The 18,739-nt window shown below is 40.8% G+C and overlaps 1 protein-coding gene across 1 annotated transcript in view; it reads left to right on the plus strand.

Moving 5' to 3' along the window:
• The window catches only part of magi2a (membrane associated guanylate kinase, WW and PDZ domain containing 2a), a gene marked incomplete at its 5' end in the record, with an annotated part of 198,934 nt that overhangs the window by 119,984 nt on the left and 60,211 nt on the right, over positions 1–18,739 (plus strand). Inside the window, 2 exons of the mRNA XM_008294103.1 lie at positions 14,740–14,797; positions 15,904–16,025. Of these exons, the coding sequence (XP_008292325.1) occupies positions 14,740–14,797; positions 15,904–16,025 (180 nt within the window). The remainder of the gene's footprint in view (positions 1–14,739; positions 14,798–15,903; positions 16,026–18,739) is intronic.

Consider the following 18,739-nt stretch of genomic DNA (forward strand, 5'->3'; position numbering starts at 1 on the left):
TTTTTTTTTTTTTTTTCTCACCTCCTCCCTCTACCTCTATAACCATCTTTGTGTCCCCCCCCTCCCCTCGTCTCTCCTCCCTCCCCGCCTCCCACCTGTCCTCATGTCGCCTCTTTTTGTTTTGGTAGACGAAAAAGAACTAGGACAGGCTCTTTACAGAACCTCGCTGTTTGCTTTAATTCCCTTCTCTTAAACTTGGTTGTTGTTTTTTTTTTCTCTCCCCCCCTCCCTCCAATCCTGCCAAATATTTGTTGGCTGTGAGAAAAGAAACCGAGCGGGCCCCCACTGTTGACTCACTTGATTCTTTACTTATTCAGCCTGTTTTTCACCCCCGAACGCCAACCCAGGTAGAGAGAATCCCCCTGATAAGTAAATTAAAAGCAGACAAAACTGTAAGATGTTGTTCGCCGCTATTTCAGCGCGTTTCATCAGACGTCGGCGTCGTCCTATCTGGAGAAGCGCAAACTCGACGTACAGTATGTGAATGAACGCAGAGGGGGATTAGGACTCTCGTGATGCTCAGGTTTAAAGGAATTTAATCGTGTTACTGCGCTTCTTTGTCTTTGGTCTTTACGAATCCCAGCAGACGGCGCTCATCAGCATGTAGAGGGTACCAAACCCAGACTGGTAATTACATTCTGGTCATGTGAGGAGTTTCACGGGCAAAGAGACAAAGTTATTATCGTGTCTCGCAGGCTAGCTCCCTTCCTGTCCTCTCTCCGGGGGAAATAGCAGGACTCGTGTTTTACTCGCTTTTCTCACATCTGCAGTTTAATAGAAAAAAAAAAAGCCATACTGTGTGTGTTTGCATGTTCCTCCGATACTTCATTACTCCTGTCCAGATGGGCGTCGTAATGCAAAGCTCCTCCTGCCTGGGAAATGTCATCTCTCCTATTCGTTATCTCGTCCTTTTAAACGGCTCAGTGGGACTTTGGAGAGAGATTTCATGATAATTTTTTTTTGCGGGATGCAGGAAGTTTTTTTTAGGGGACACTGAATGTGAACACCATGCAGTGTGTGTGTGTGTGTGCGCAGTCCTACAGGTGAGTTATTATAGACGGAGAGACGCAGCACCCTCCTTCACCTTGAGCCTCCTGCAGCAGTCGGGAGTGGAGTAGCGGGGAGGGCCAGCGTAGCTGTCTGCAGCATGATTGATGGGTGTATTTTTGAGAACATCCCCGGCAGAGCATGCCTGAGGCCTGGAGATTGGAAGCAGGATTCACAAGACTCTGTGCGGCAGGTGTATGTGTGACATGGGACTGCTGAATTAACTGACAGTGTGTGTGGGTGCCGGTCGCAATTTATGTTTTAAACTGCGTTAAAATCAACTGAGACTCCAAGTCGAGCTGGGCTATGTATCAATCTATTATAGATATCATGTTGTTTTTCCAGGTTTTAAATCTGTGTTAGGATGTGAAGGGCGATCAGAAAGTTCTGCAAAATGCAAAAACCACACCGAATTTATATTTGACCGCTATTCCCTTTGAAGTAATCTTCTTGTCCAGCGCTCCTGCTGTGCTCTCTAAAAAGCTTTGTTCTGTAAATGCATCAAATGCCATTAATGACCACTCTCAAAATGTTGACCATTCAACTTTAGTTTCATTGTGGGAAGGAAGAAGAAGTCCAAGGGAGCTAAATCTGGCAAGTAGGACAGGTAGACGGGAACAATTGTGATGGTACGGCCAACAAGCTCAGCAATTTCAGCGCCTAGTGAGTGCAATGGCACAGTATAGGTTGTTTGCACTCATCGTTCTCTTTCAGATGCCTCAGGATGTTAACACTAGAAGCCTGTGTTGGCTTTGTAAACCTGGGGGACAAACTGTTGGTGCACAAACCTCATCATGTCAAACAAATAAGGAACATACTGTATATCCAGCATAATGCATCTCATTCAAACTGGGAGACTGCAGGCTTTACCACTGAAAACTGCTCTTTGATGTCTTGGCCAACTCTCATCACCAGCAATAATCCTCAAACTAAAGGTTGGGTCAGTTTGACACAGAATTTGACGTTTCCTCACTGGTTTGAGGTGCTTGGTGAAATCGTAAATGCTCACCAACAAGGGTTCAGAACAGGACTTCCAGAGAGAGTTCCAAATATGGCAGGAGCAATGGAAGCAGTGTAACGCTGCACAGGAAGAGGACTTGAGGGGATACAGTGGCCAAATTTAAATCAGTTCTAGTGTTTGCATTTTATAAACATACTCTTGGAACTTGTTTGTTGTTCATCAACAAATTCAATGAAAAGACAAAAAACAGCAATGACTTAATCCTTCTAACAAGTATTGTCTAGAAACTGAGAAATGCTATTCTGCTGCTTTTAAAAAGTCGTGGATTCAGACCCAGAGACACCATCCGGCTGCCGGAAATGCTCACTGGAGCACCGTATGTGTAATAATCAGCATCTAAAAATGCACTATTAACTCCTGTTTAAGTAACACTCACTACAAACTACAGTGTCCAGCTGAAATACATCCTGAGCAGCCTTTAAAAGTGAAACTGTATGTTTGTGAGCATTTTATAAAAATGTGCACCTCCAGTAGGAACCACTGGGTTTTGGTCTGAGAGCCACTATGAGGGCAGAATTCTCAGCAAGTGTTCAGAGATGGAATAACAAATTGTTTTTATTTTATTTTTCATGCTATTAGTTTAATTAGATGATAACTTAACCTGCTTTAGTGATCTTTCTCTATGAAAACGTAACAATAAATCAATAACTTATACTGGACTGTGAGCAGATGCATTCAGTTTGTCTTGTCCGATCAACAGTTAATTTTCCTATTGTAAAAAAATTAATGCACCCACTTAAGTTCAAGCCATGTGTATTAATCTGTGTGTGGCTAAACTGAAGACTGTAATTTTTTTGCAGCTGTGGTTCAACTTTTGACGGATATTTTCTTTTTTTTTCACATTTTTGTGTTTGTATGGACTCTAATTGAGTTAGGAATTAGTTGAATCTACTTAACCTTAATACATAATTTTATCTAATCAACAGCATCCAGGAGGTTATTATGAACTACGCTACTTTACATAATTACCCTATTTAACACCTAACAAAAGGGTCTCGCAAAATAGCACTTTCTCTGACCTCAGAGGGACTGGGAGAGGGTTTAATACTGCAGCAGGAAAGTAAAAGAGTGTTTTTCACAAAGAACTCGCCAAATAAACCAGAACTTTGCAGGCAACGAGGAAAGAGTAAGTACCAGGTCACAGTTCGGTACGTCTCTTCCTGTCCCTGGAATGTCGTGATAAGCTACAAGCTTGTGAATTCTGTTTTTCTTTCTCATTTTTATTCTGCCGCTTAACTGTTGTCTGCTCGCTGTGAGTCAGCGACCAGCGAGACTTTGCAGTAGAGGGAATGTGAGGACACGGATTTCTCCACACTGCACAGGTGCATTTAACAGGAAAACGGGCTGTGGAAAAACAGAGGCTCATTGAAATGGAGAATAATACAGCAGAGGAGAGCGCCGTTGCCAGCAAGTGACACAATTAACTGATTTGTTGTCAAAGCCATGGCTGCTGCTTTGACTTTTCCTGTCACTGTGGAGATATATTGGTTTATTAATCATCTTCTAAAAGATGAAATCAAGAATCTTTGCCCAGTGGGGAGGAAAAAAAAGAGTATGTGCTGCCTTTGTCAGTTTGTCTGTGATGTGATGGTGTAATGGTCAATCTCAGCACATCAATCTGTGTCAAACTCCTGTGTGGTTCTATCACGCTCAGACTAACAGACTCAGCTATAGGACTACCTTACAGATATTAGAGTGACTGAGCTTGTGCATTTTACCTCAGGGAACCGTAGCATGTTGAATATGTAATTACAGGAACATATGCACATACTGAGCATGAGTACCTAATGTCAGATCAACATGTTTCCAGGTTTGACAAGTCTTCAAAGGTAAACCACAAGTTTGACCCAAGTTGTTTCATTAAAATGACACATCATTGCAATCTTCACTTTCACAGCTGTGTTAACAGTACAACATAATGAACTCGTAGTCTAGAGCCCAATAAATATCAATATTTAAAGGCCCCCTCTGGTTAAAATCAAAGTTTTTTTAAACCTGTATAGCATGTCCTTATGGTGTTTTTATATGCCAAACAACATGTTGTGACTGAAATCAGCACCACCCGCAGTCTACCCACCTCAAAAATAAAGTTTCATCAGACTTCCAGAGTTTCATACATAACAAACCAAAAGAACCAATCCTGTCAGCTTGCAGAGTGGGTCTTTCCTTATAATTCTTCTTCTTCAGAATTGATTTCTGGTTCAAACATGTGCACTGGCATTGCTTCAATAGTGCAACTTGTCATTGGGTACAGTAAGTGGAGTCCCAGCTGAGCTGGTGTGCTCAAACTGCAGCAAGTAGTGGAGATAAAGACTTCATAGATCTGCACATTCTAGAAGAAACAATAATTAAATCTATTTTAAGACATGAAAGGATTGTTTTCATTTTTAAAAAAAGTCTAAGTATAAAACTTTAGTACACAGAGAAGAGTTTGTTGAGTTTTAATCAGTGACAGACGGAAAGTGTTTAACTATTTGTAGTTTAACAGTATCTACCACCAGTAACTATCTGGTTAACACTCAACATCGTAGGTTTCAGTGTTGGACTTAAAACTGGTTGCCACCCAACAAAAAGGGAAAAAAGAAGAAGAGGAAGATATAGTAATGATATCACCATCATGAATTCTTTTGGTCACAATAACAGGATTGGTAAAATCTGATATCAAGACATCCAATATTTCTATACATTCTGCTACTGTGTATTAATTCCTTATTGTTCCGGTACTTCAGCGCATCAGAACTTCTGAGTTAAATGTTTTTGCTTTCAATTCTCTGGACAAGACTTTAGGCATTTTAGGCTTTTAGACATTCCCTACCTGTTACAGCATATAATACTATGGCCATTACAAATGTAGAGGCGCAGATGCAGCACCACAAGGCCATTTCTGAGTAAAGTTCATCGAAAAACCTGTCAGCACCAATGTCAAATCTTATTTTCTGTTATTTCTAAACACATATCAGCATCAGAAACAGAAACACTTTATTGATCCCCGAGAGGAAATTGCGTAGCAGTGCAGATTACTGTTTTCTAATACCACTACAGTCCTACAAATGATCTCACATGTTTTTTGTTTAACAAAATGCATTGTGTGTATCCCTGAGAATTAACAAATACCTCTAATGCCTTTCCTTCCTCACAAAACATTTGCAATGCTCCGTTTTATTCTTCCCTGCCTTTGTTGGCACATCAGTGTATTTCTTGGCACATTATCGCTACACTTCATGATGAAGGGAAAAGAATTAGTCAGCAGCCTCCACACACAAGATAATCGAACCCTGCTGTTCCAGCCTCTTTTCCTTAAACTGCCTTTTATTCTCCACCACGCTCCCTCTGCAGTGAAACACAAGATGGTAAATAGCCCTTGTCTTCCAGGTGAGACTTTCTCTTCCAAGTCATGTTTACCCATCAACAAGCCCAGCATGGCTCAGATAAATTTGTACCTGACAGGGCCAGTGAGCATCCTTCAAAGCACACAGCATCCTTTCCTACGACTTTGATTGTGCTTTTGATTATTATGACAGACAGGATGGTGATTATCACTACAAAAACTGGAGAATGTTTCATTGTTGATTGGAGGGGCAGCTGAGTTTATGAATTATAGGTTTGACTGGTTGCGGAAATATTGAGTCTGAGTTCATCATCACCTGCAGATCTTCTGAAAGTATCATGTCTGTGTAATTATAGCTCTGTTTATCTTATTCGTAGTTGTCACTGAGAAAACTAATGACAGTGACGAGTCTAAAAAGACTCAAAGGGAGCATCATGAAGCATTGTGAGTTTTTTTTTAGCAGTAGCATTGGACACGTAAGGGGTTGTTAGATGTTTCAAAAATGAGGTTTTCACCACAAAGCTTTCTGCTGATCTGCACAGCGGACCTAGAACCTTGGGTAATCTCAAAACAAATGGCTTCATTTTTCTGCAAACACCACTATTCATCATTTTGAACATGGGGGGAGTTGAATTCACAGGTGGTCTGAGTGTATTAATGTTCAGTTGGGCAAGTGGGCAGCCAATTCATTCTCTGCTACAGAAACACATAATACCTACAGCTAATACCTTTTCCCACCTTGTGAGATTCACTGACTTCATATATAAAGACGTTTGGGTGCTTTTTTTTCCCACTTGCATTTCCCAATATCGTTGTATTTACATTTAGTATTCACTGAATGGGGCGCGCCATTCCTCGCTGGATTTAAGATTCCTACCGAGGCACCAGGGAATCACAGGAAATGAAGCAGAATGTGATCGAGCTTTATTGTTTGTAACTTTATCACGCTGATATCAGCCTCAGTGTTTACTGTTCGCCCTCCTACAGCTGCTGGATTACTGCTGCTGTGGCACATAAAGAGCACTCAGCTGATTAAAGAGGTGACAGAAAATGCAACGCGTTTGTCACTGAAATGATCATTCATCAAAAATGCATCTAAAAACAAGTAAATCATTATGTTCTGGATTTTTTTTTTTGTCAGTGGACCAGTTTCAGATGTTGCAGAGGATAGTTAAACAGGAACAAATACTTGCATATGTACATCAAGCTGACCAACTTGGCGTTATCTTGCTGTTTTGTAAAAAAAAAAAAAAAAAAACCTTTAGAACCTCACATACGTCAGGCTGTCACTGAACCGAAAAGGGCCCAGTATTGACTGACATCTTTATTAAATCCGTGTCGATTTATTTGTTTGACTCATGGACTGTATTCAAGATAGACAAACCCACTTGTCTCTCAGAGCAGCCACACACCAAATCATGCATAACTTTCAGCCTTGATACAATTTAAACTGGTGAGTTATATAAAAATTCACTCCCCATACAGTTAATATTAATGGGGAAATCAGCTATAGAGACTAAAACCTTTATTTGCACCAGCCTGTAAACAGTCAAATTTCTGATGTAAAGCTTAACATTTTAACATGGGACTCAATCGGCATTGACTCACTTCTGGAGCAAGCCTCAAGTGGACAGTCAAGGGACTGCAATTTATGATGCTTCCATTTTGGCTTCATTTTTTAACCCTAGAGAGTGTTGCTTGGTTTGACTGCACTTTAAACATAAATGACTAAATAGTTGTGCATCTAATGTGGGCTGTAGTGTTAAGTTTCATTTAAAGTACACCTGGGATTTATTCTGTTGGGCACTGATATACAATCAAAGATTTTTTTTTTTTAAATTAAAAATGTACACTTAAGTCACTTTATGTTAAAGGATATTAAACTCAGTTATTGTATCTTTAAATACATAGTTCTGTACAGAATTCAACATAGAAAAACACTCAGTATTTAGTGCGAGCCAGTTCTTCTTGGTGCACTTGTGTACTGTTTTTCAGTTATTTGGCAAGTCCGATTGAGGCTGCACATTGAAGGTAAATCAGGGTGCTGTCAGACCAAACTGTCAGTCTGTTGCAAGACTTTTGTTCCTCTTCTTGTTCCTGTAGATAGCTTCTAATACCTTGTTTTCTCTTAATACCTTGTTAACTTTTCCATATGATGTTTTTCCATGCTAAAAGGCAACACCATGGCTAAACTTTGCCACCTTGAAACCACAATGTACTATTGACAGTCTCCAAACACTGATTCAGACTTGGTGAGCTGGTGTGCTTGAGATGCAGTAAGTAGTGTGGGGCTGTGTGGAGGAAAAAGGTAGGGACTTCACTGATCTGCCCGTTCTAGAGGACAAAACAATGTAGAGTTACATTGAAGCTATTTTAAGGCATGAAAGCTTATTAAAAAAATAAATAAATAAAAAATCCCAAATTTGTAAACATACAGCTTGGATACACAGAGATGAGTTGTAAGACGTTTAATCAATGACCAGAGAGGGACTCAGTCAGAGGACCTCCCTGATTGAGAGTTTGTGAGATGGATAAGACCCAAAGCATTTAAGCCCGTAAAAACTTTAGTGCAGAACAATGTGTCTGTGAACGCAATGACATTTCAGAACAGAAAGATAATTAAAGGCAGTATTGTAACTCTGTGACAGCTTCTTTGTCCACGGTGGCATTTCAGAAACTTTCCAGCTAAGGTTTGAAGTTTAGATAATTGAGGTTGGACTGTACTTACAAAGAATTGTATCTGCAGTAGGCATATCTGAACCCCTGTCACAACAACGTCCAACTAAACTCCATTTATTTCTTCAGAAGCCTATACAGTATACTGTAGTTTTCATCAAATTGTTCAGCCAATTGAGTGGTCCTAAATCCTTGTTTCTCAAAACCATATCTTCATTCTGTATTTTTTTTTTTGTGCCCATGTTGACCAGAAGAAACTTTAATAAATCAGTCCACAGAAGTTTTTCTCGGTGCTCGAATGTGGGCTGCATTCAATGGTGACATGATAAATGAAGCCCTGTGCGGTGCACTATCCAGCAGGAAGGGACTTTAATTTTTGGTGACTACAAAAGGCTCGAGGCACTGAAAATGATTCAGTTCAGCCTGTTTGCTTTTCAAAAGGTGGAAGAAATGAAAGAATTGGGGGGGAGAGAGAAAGAAACAGGGCATGGGTAAGTCCCTGCAGTGTCTGAGGGCTGTGTGGTTTGCCACCCTGGTCCAAAGACCGAATTAGAAAAGGCAGAATAAAAAATGCACAAGCGTGTGAGCATGAAACTTCACTTCAAAAACTGCCTTTTCAGAAGTGCTGCATGAGAATGTGAGATGAGAGGATACTTTAGGCAAGGAAGAGATGGAAACACGGAGGAAGAAGGGGGGAAATAAGGTGACAGAGAGAGATATTATTGAGTGCCACTGGTGGGAGAAAATGTTCGGAAGATGCCAGGATGCCTCCTGCTGGCAGTAAGAGGCCCTCCACCTGTGACTGCGGGATGGATGTTGTGGCATGACTAGAAGTCGTAAACATTTTTCCGCTCACTTCGGAGCTCCATCATAAGAGCTCCTATACCTGAAAAATCCACACCGGGTTGACATTTCCTTCATGGACGCATGCGGCATGGCAGTGATAAGCGGCGTCGGCTTTATGTGGCGTACATACACACTTTCTCTCGCCTCGTCCCTGGGAGTTAGTACTCCATTGCAAGCTGCTGACAGAGAGGTTATGGACTGCTCTCAGTGGAGCCAGACAAAAGAGAGCAAGCAAAGAGACAATCCTCCGAAGTTCAGCATTTATCAACACCGCTGCTCGGTGAAAGAAACGCCATTGTAGTGTTTATGTGTGTGTGAGGCACTGCAGCCATTACACCAGCGGCTCAAAGGAAGAGTGTGTAACTTATGGTGATGAACAGCCGCTAACCACAAGTAGCCGCTACAAAGATGATAATAAATGCTTAACAATGCAGAAAAGTGATGAAGTCGCTGTTCAACGTTGACTAACAGTAGCCTCCTTGAACTAATCATCAAACCAGACTGAAAAGTAGCAGAAAAACACTCTTATTATTATTATTGCTCCTGAATTCCTCTTTTTATTAATGAGGCGATGAATGTCTTCATATAAAAGTTACTTAGTTTCATGTTACAAGTGGTTCAATAGTGTTGGCCTTAATTTTCATCAGTAATAATATTTTATTGACTGAGTTTCGGGACTGGTTTGCCATTTTGGGAAAGACACAAAGATCAATAACACTGCCATGTCATTCTCTTACAGCGAGCAACCTCATTAAAGCAAGAGTATGTAACTTTGTAGAGAACATTCATTTCCTCAGTCGTGAACAGTTGACCCAAACGCCCTGAACAGCGAGTCAAGAGTTCGATTTCCAGCTGGCTCGACCATTTGCTGCACGTCATGTTCCTGCTCTCTTTTACTGTCTCGCTCCACAGTTCCAATTAAAAATGCAGCTGAAATTCTCCCAAAAAAACTAATTTTTAAACATTTGATTTCAAAACCAACAGAACGGGTTTTAGCTGCGTCTCGTTTGCTTCTGTGGGCTTAACGTTAGCAAGCTTTACCTACTGCTGAGACGCCGTTGTGTAACTTGTATTATTAAGTCTGTTCAATGTCCTATGACTCGTCTGTAGTTGTGCCACTTTCATATTTGTGCTATATTTTCATCATCATCCTCATATGACTCAACACATAACATAAGACTGCTTATAAATGCAGTGAATAGGAAAAATGATTCTGTTTAAACACACCATGCATTCAAACTCAGAATGTGGATGTTTGACCTATCAAATAGAATACATGGGCCATGCATTGACAGCGTTTGGCCAATCAGATGAAGCTCCAGCTGGCCTTCAGCTCCCATCACATTAATTAATGTCAATTTGGTGGTGACTGCAAGAGAGAAGCAAGGAGAATATCGAGAGATGTTTCTGTCGAGTCTAGAAAAAAGTGTTTTAAACAGAGCAAAGGGAATTGAATTCAGTGTCTTATAGTTATTAAATTACTATGTTTGACTGGTTGGGTTTTCATTTGCAGTCTGTTCAATAAAAGCATGTTTGAAATCATTTCTTTCATTTCTTTATTCAGTAGGAATTGCCTATTCGATGTTTGATGTCTATGTTAGCAGTATAGCTATTCAAACAGAAAGACATGTAGGATTTGAATATGCTTTAATATTTATATACTGCAAGTCACATTATCATCACAGTCATGGTTTTACATATTGCAGATTTTCCTCAAATCATGCAAGCCTATTTTGGGGACATAGCAACCACTGTTTGCAGGTAATTAGCTTAGCTTAGCATTAAGTCTGGTGCTAATTAACTCTTTTAGAGTTTCAATCACCTCTTAGTGTTAACTCCACACACACAGTGTCAGTCTTCTTGTGTAACTCAAAAAGCTCACCTTTATAAAATGTTGAACTGCTCCTTTAACTGCTGAGCTTTGGGAACACAACACTATTACTAAAAATGAGGCCAACTAGGCAAGGAACATAAGCAATCAGGGAATCATAGATGTCTGACAGATTTATTGTCAGTGTTTGATTCTTTAACCTCTCAAAAAAGTGATTTGAACGATCTAGTTTCCTTGTTTGCAATCTGTCTGATCATCTGACCACTTGTGTCTTATATTCGCCAGACTTTTCGCTTTTGATTTGATGAGTGCGCCGTTAACTGACAGAAATTGAAAATGAAAATGACACCCTAGTCGTTATAAAGTGAAATTACCCTTAAAGAGGGTGTTTTATAGAGTCCATCTGGCTTCTTCTTGTTACTGAAAGCAGAGGAATTTCTGGTTTCCTGCGGCTCCTTCTTTGGACGTTTTAATAGAAAAGCTTTTCATTAGAAGACTGCTGAGATACATGACAGCCCTTTGATCTCCTGCGTCTGTGTGTGTGTGTGTGCGTGCATATGCAAGTGATAGCGGAGGGTTAGTGCACGTGTAAAGTAAGTAACATAATCTGTATGTATGTGCATGTGTGTGTAGCACCCAGTAAAGGTGAGAACATGAAACACTCTCTTTCATATTTAATGAGTGGAGATGGGCTAAGGAATGTTGCAGTGTTCACAGGAGGTATTCCCGTGGGCTGTCAAGCTGCTCGCAGCACTCTGTTATATCACTCACAACCAAGTGTGTGTGTGTGTGTGTGTGTGTGTGTGTGTGTGTGTGTGTGCGCGCGGGGCAAATATGCATTTTAGTGAGTGTGCAGGCAAAAAATAGTGCATCCTACTGAAACTTTAATCATTTGTTTTGAGGGGATGGGGGCAGGGGTTCAGAGAAGCATATGGCACGTGCACAAACACTACACCAGCACTGTTGCGATCTCTCGCATGGGAGGACCAGGAGGGATGAGAGTTTGCATAGAACTCTATTGAGTCTGTAAACTAGGTCAAGGAGTATTATTAAACAGATGCAATGACCACACAGTGCATTATATCCCGTCTCTCACAAGCTGCAGCCGTGATCCTCAACCAGCCGCACGGTCCTCAGGAGCCTGAGGTGCTTCCTCTGGTTGCTTCCCTTTCTGATTAGGAAGCATTTTCTCCGCTGTTATCTCTGCTCTCATCCTGATTAACTTTGCATTGTCACTAATCAAAGTTGGTCTGACTCTAAGCCCGAGCAGCGCTTGGAACGCACCGTCCCCGAGCTCCGTGCTAGATTCAGCTTAGATGCTGTTTCAGCTGCAGCCTCTCACAGTATGTGCCCAACTTAGTTTTGAATGATTACACTATTATGCTAAAACACTACATGTGGGAATATGCTTTAAATGCTAATTGCTCATATCCTGGAAAGCAAAGGGAGAACTCCTTCTAGATATGTTTTTTTTTTAAGCTGTGTTCTGAGCTGTAGGCTGAGGAAAGAGGAAAGGGCAACTTTGACAGTCCGGTCCAGGATGACTGATGACTGTCAGGGTTTGAAGGAAGATGAGCTGTGATCACTGAGAACAAAAGTAGCACATACTGCAGTACCATCCACATGCAGAAAGAAGCTGAGGCAGCAGAAATATCTATGACTTTGCAGTCATACAGAGCTGTTGAAAAGTTACAGGCTACTTTTTGGGACAAGTTAAAACTCTTTACTGTATCTGAGCAGGTAGAAGTTTTAGGTTTGTGAGTTAATTTATTACTTTGGTCCAAAGTGAAATGTCTCAACATTCCTCTGACAGATTGCTCATGAATTATGTACCTGCACTTATTAATCTTACTGATGGTGATTTCCTGACTTTTCCTCTAGCACCACCATGAGGTTGACATCTGTGCTTGAGAGTGATATTACTCAACAACTATTAGATGGATTACCATGGACTCTGGCACAGATTAATGCCCCCCATCATGAAAAACGTTGGTTATGCCCAGACTTTTCATCTAAGGGGCATCATCAGATCAAAATTTCTGTGTGTCTCATTCGTTGATTCATGAGCCAATACCTGCAAAACTGCTGACACTCACATTACCCATAGTTTTACTTTGTAATTTGCTAATTAGCATGCTAACAGGCTAACATAATGTATATGACTGCTTAGCATTAATGTGTTTGTATGGTGATGGTGAACATGTTAGGAGCCTTTACTTGTGTAATGCAGGACTTAGAAGTTGATCAAGAAAATCTTCATCAACTCAGCCTACCCTTCAGCTGATCGACTGGTCGAGGAGAAAAAACATCTGCACTGTATCTCCAGATTAATAAAACTGGCTACAGTGCAATGAGTTCGCTCTACCTGCTAGTCTTATGAGCTTAAATAAATTTTAAATAAAGTATATTAATTATTTTTAACAGTTATTTTATTCTGAAATAAAAGCAAGAAGACCAATGTGCAACCACCCTAAAAATATTCAGATGATTTCTGAAGACAGAGCTCCAACAGATGGTGATCCCAGATCCCAGAATACAGCAGAGAAAAGCTAACACATTAAGATGATTTGCCACATTACTTGTAGCACTGCGATGTGAGTTTGCAAAGTTTAGACTTGACTTTTTGTCCATCCATTTAAACGAAACCCCTACGACTTCTTTGACATGTTAGTCAGTTAGTTTGGAGCTGACTTCAAGCTAACATTAAGTAAATACTAAATGAGTTGGACATCGCACTGTCCAGTCGGTTTTGCAGGTTTAAAGCTGTAAAATGTTCACAGAAAATGTTCTTTCCACTGCCAAAAATAATGCATTAGTCCTTGAAGGCTGTTGATGGAGCACTTTTATGAAGGTAACACCTGCGATTGTCTGACCAATGACTCACTGGTCATATGAAAGCGTATCCACCATCTAGTTGAAGAGTTAACTTTAGACCGCAGCCCCAATACTGAGGACATCCAATATGTAATGTTTCAAATAATTTAGCAGAGTGAAATCATCTCCTTTTATGATGCACTCCTGTGGTCAATCCATCCAAGGTTGCTGCGTGGAGGATTTACAACACATGACCGAGGACAAAGTGCAGCATTCTGAGGATTTCTGACAACTGCTCTGTGCATGTTTGTAGCTGTTTGACACTTCAGATGTTGGTATTTGTTTGAAGAATGGGTATAAATGTTATATTCCATTGAGATTGTCTTCCCTAAAAGCCTCAGTTTTGTTCAGGGATATTCGTAAAACGTGGCCTTTGTACACACAGGCTCTATGTCATTGTGCACACTAGTTAATTTTGGACTTTGTTTGAAGCGCTGACATCTGACTTTGATGTGTCATTCAAATTCCCATCACAAGTGTTGTGTTGTTTCATCTGTCTCTCACTGCCAGCAACTGACTGTCATTTGCTATTTATCGTTGGTAACTTGCAGATAAAACTGTAAAACACCAGCAGAAATGTGTACCAGTTGAGGCTGTGAAGTTAATCTATGCAAAGTTCCCACATCAAAACCCAATATTTACAGCTCGGAGAGGATGCAGGGCATGAATATTTTACTGATTCAAATTCAGCCACTAGATCTATCAATATTTGGTGTTATTTTTCAGCGCTTTCTTGGAGGGGGTTGCATTTGATGCGTGGCTTTAAAGAGCCAATACCCTCTTTAAATCAATCAATGTCACAAGTTGCTGCGAAAACACAGTTGTTTTATTTATCTCGCGTCATGTTGCCATTAATTTTTTACAAAAGATGAGATTTCAAAAAAAAAAAAGACGTCACAAGTCTGAACATTCAGCCTGCTGAGAGGGAACAACAGTCCTTCCAGTCAACATGTTACTTGTACAAATCAAATTCTTGGTAATTACCGACAGTAAAATGATCCTGTAAACTAATCCTGCCGCAAAGATGTTTTCATGCAGGATCAATATACTGCTGCAAGTTAATTGAATAAACAAGCTCTTCATTATTGTTGTCTCGCTGCTGTTGTTTTCTTACAGAGCTTCCGTACGGCTGGGAGAAAATCGATGACCCCATTTACGGCAGCTACTATGTCGAGTAAGTTGGGCACATCTTTAATATGTAATGACTTGCTTTTGATTTTTAGTGTAGCCTGCTGGTGCTGTATTAATCATATTTATTAGGAGCAGACTAGCGACGTAGCCTGGAAGGAGTTGCTCCTTATGTCTGCCTGCTGACACCTCACTGTTTGTTTGCAGGGGGAAGTTTATTTGGCTGCGTGTGCATCTTTATCTCAGGAGAAAGCATGTCTGTTCATCTCTACCCATGCATGTGTTGTCACACAGCGAGTGCTGCAGTGGCCTGTCCTCTCTATTGAACTGCGCGTCCCCTTCCCCGTTCAGGGGTGTCATTTTTATTTTTTTTTTGACTGGATGCTCTCCACTCTGGGGCGAAGGGACGTGGCTCTATTTTTAGACAGGCAGGGGGTGTCGTTTGGCTCCACATTGCTTAAGAAAACCTGCAGAATGACACTCGCCGCCTCACAAACCCTCTCAACACGCTTCCATTGTGGGTCTTTGTCGTCCTGTAAATACCAGTAAAAAAAAAAAAAAAAAAAAAGTTGCCAGACCTTGAAATTATGTAACTATGTAAAAATATAGTCAAGCTGTTTTGTAATTAGCACTGTGATACTGGGGTGTTCATTAAAAGATAAGGAGAGGATAGAAAGATGGTGTGTGTGTGTGTGTGTGTGTCAGTGCACAATGCAGTTTCAAAGAGTGAGGGAAATATCTAATGATGACTAATTATTTCACACTGGCAAATTACAGTATTTGTAGTCATTGACTATCTCCCCCCTTACAAACTAAATTAAGAACAACGTGGGACGTTAAAGAAAAATCGCTGCTCCGTGTGCAGGTTTCCTCCCAGCCTCTGATTCACATAATTGTGGTTATAAGACAGTCTGAATCGCAGAAGAAAAGCCCAGAATCAATCGTTTGTTCTTTTTTACTCAGCAAAAGCCATTCTGCGGCTGTTACACAATCTGGGGGACCGGCCGTTTAATTAATCATCACAGGAATAGCTGCTGTAGTGCCAGGTCTATTAGTTCTGATCTTTGCCGAGAGGGGGGCTAAGCTAAGTGTTAGCGGGGTAGTGTGGAGACTGAAATCTCTTCTCTCTGTGTGTGTTTTTGACCATCGTAGTCATATAAATAGAAGGACCCAGTTTGAGAACCCAGTCCTGGAGGCTAAGAGGAGACTCCAGCAGCAGCAGCAGATGCAAAGCCAGGGTCTGTCCTCACTGCCCCTCCCCACCATCTACAGAGGTAAGGACACCTTGCTGATCTCTTTAAAAAAACATTGATATAGAGTCATATTTGTTAACTGCTGGTATCTTTGAGAGAGTATTCTTGCTCTGTGTGTTGTAAACCTTGTCTTTTAAACTTTTCACATCCGTCTATGTGCTACTGAAAGTCTCTTGTACTTTTATTTACAGACAGGTGCAGTTTGAAAATGAAACATTTATCATGAATCTTAATTTAGACTAAAAGTCAAAGAGCAGGAAAATACTTCAGCTCAATCAATATTCTCCTTTAAAGCAGCACTTCCTCCGAGGTACGCTTATTTTTTCGCAGTCCTTGGCTGGTAGATTTAGTTTCCACCATCTTTGAGGACACAGTTCTTGGATTTAGGTTTATCTCAATTGCTTCTGTCTCTTCATGGAATCCCGGACTGATTTCACGATGCTGAGATCAGGACTGTGTTGGAGCCGAGCCATCTGTTGCAGGACTACTTCTGTTTCTGTTCTTTTTGACTCCGGCTGTAATGTGATGCTGCAGACTGAATTTGACACCTCACTGACCCGTAAGGCAAACTGAACAGTTCTGAAGTGGTCCGACAGCGGTCGTAAAATCTGTGGAATCTTTGAGGATTTTAGTGCAGCCGACAGCGACTGCAGGCTTACAACAGCAATCTATAGGAAGAGTGAAAATGACAACAACTTTTAGGTAAAGATGTGTGTCACAAACTTTTCACAAATCAAAATTCAACACCTTAGATAATATTCTCACTATCACTGCTGCACTAAATTCTATGCATCAGAGATGAAACGATTAAAACGATCAATTAAAATGTGTTATCGCCATATGGCCAAGTGCAATATCTGCACTGCAAGAGCTGCAATTTTTTGATAAAGTGCAGCACACAACAATAAAAGAAGCATCGTGGTGCGACAGAGCTGCCTTCACATTATACTCACCATACATAAGTGGAAATGATTGTTTGGCGCAGACCACAGTAAAAATTATATCATCATCATTTTAGTTTAGTTTCTTTTTTTAGTGGAAAAGAAATTAAAAGACTGACCTTCACACTTATCAAAATATTTGCAGTAAGATTTGTGTTTTTTTGACATCGTGTTCAGCCCAAATATGAATACATAATAACACTAATAATTTAATAATATTTATTTTAGCTAGACTGGCTGATAAAACATGTCATGTATAATTTAAAACTTCCAACTTCAGAAACAATTTAATCCTCTGATCTCAAAGCAGTTTCTGGGTGAGTTTTTTGGGGGTTTTTTTTGCTGCTGCCATATTTTTCCTCACTGTGGTTTCATTTTTCTCTGTAATATAAAGTCCTGCACCTCCATGGAAACAACACAACTCCAAAATGTCTTCTGTGCAGCATAACACAGTTATGTCATAAATCATAAAAAGCAAAACAACACAAGTTCTTTCATTATTTATGGCATTTTTTAAAGTGCCCACTGCTCTTGCCAACACTGCAGAGTGTGATTGCATATACCAAAGATATTTTACTACTTGTATCTTTTATTACTCTTCTTCATATTTGTCTCCGAGTTGCTCAGTGAAAAGCTTAAAAAGTCCTAATTATGTAGTGGAGCACATTATTTTTGTTTGCTTACAGAATCTGGTTAGTGCAAACAAAAAAGGGATTTTCATGAAATATCACATTTTTTAGGTCAGATTTGCATAATGTCGTCAACAAAAGAAGCACATAGCTGATATAATGATGCTCTGATAGAAAAGTAGCATGCCTTTTAAACCCATTGAAGGATTTTTGGGGTTCAGAGGGTGAAATAATTAATCCTTCATTCATTTCCAGGCTTTTCAGACAAATTGAGTGCATCTATACACATGAAACCAAACAGCTCCTTTCTGATCATCTATGTACCAGAATACTTTAAGATATTGTTGTCCATTACATGGAACGCTGACAACGGACAGGAACTTGATTCACAGATGTTACAAACAACATCACAAAGAAGTACAACAGCTCTTATTTCTTGTGCAGAGCAGAATTATTGTTATGCTGACACGAAGATGCATCAGTTTACACATAAGCCTCATTAAACAGTGGGTGGAAAGCTGGCATTTTGGTGGCACTGATAATAATACTTACTGGTCATATAAATAGGAGCGAACATGTGGCTTTAAATGTGATTCACTGTTTTGTTTAATGACTGGTTTTGCTGATTCCAGTTCTCACTCTCTACCAGTTTGTAGCAGAAGGATGTGCTGCTAGAAAAAAAAAAAAAACTGTCTGGACTGGTGGAGTGGAGGTTTGTTTCCGTAGTAACGTAGTAGTCCACCGCTCTGGGTAGAGAGACTGTCTCCGTGGTTACACTGTGTGTACACTCCATTGAGGCTCTCTCTCCTCCTTTCTCCCCACCTCCACCTCTACCTCCTCCTCCTCCTCCTTTTCCCCCTTCGAACTTTGATGCCAGTGGAGGATGCCAGCCCCTCTGCCACCCTCTCCAGACCCCCCCTCGCTCAGGTCGGCCCGGTGCCCGAGCGCTGCCACAGCCTCGGCGACCTCTCCCGCTCGCCAACTATCGGTCGCAGGGCTGCTGCGTGTGCTACATCCTCCTCCGCCAATGTCTCCCCACTCCGGCGTGTTCTGACTCGGCGGATGAATATGTGCCCCCATCAGCAGCAGCAGCAGCAGCAGCAGCAGCAGCAGCAGCAGCAGCCACTTCACACCTCCGCCTGCACTGTGGTGCTTGAGCAGCCTG

The sequence above is a fragment of the Stegastes partitus genome, unplaced genomic scaffold (genome assembly GCF_000690725.1).
Source record: "Stegastes partitus isolate 25-593 unplaced genomic scaffold, Stegastes_partitus-1.0.2 Scaffold941, whole genome shotgun sequence".
NCBI lineage: Eukaryota > Metazoa > Chordata > Actinopteri > Pomacentridae > Stegastes > Stegastes partitus.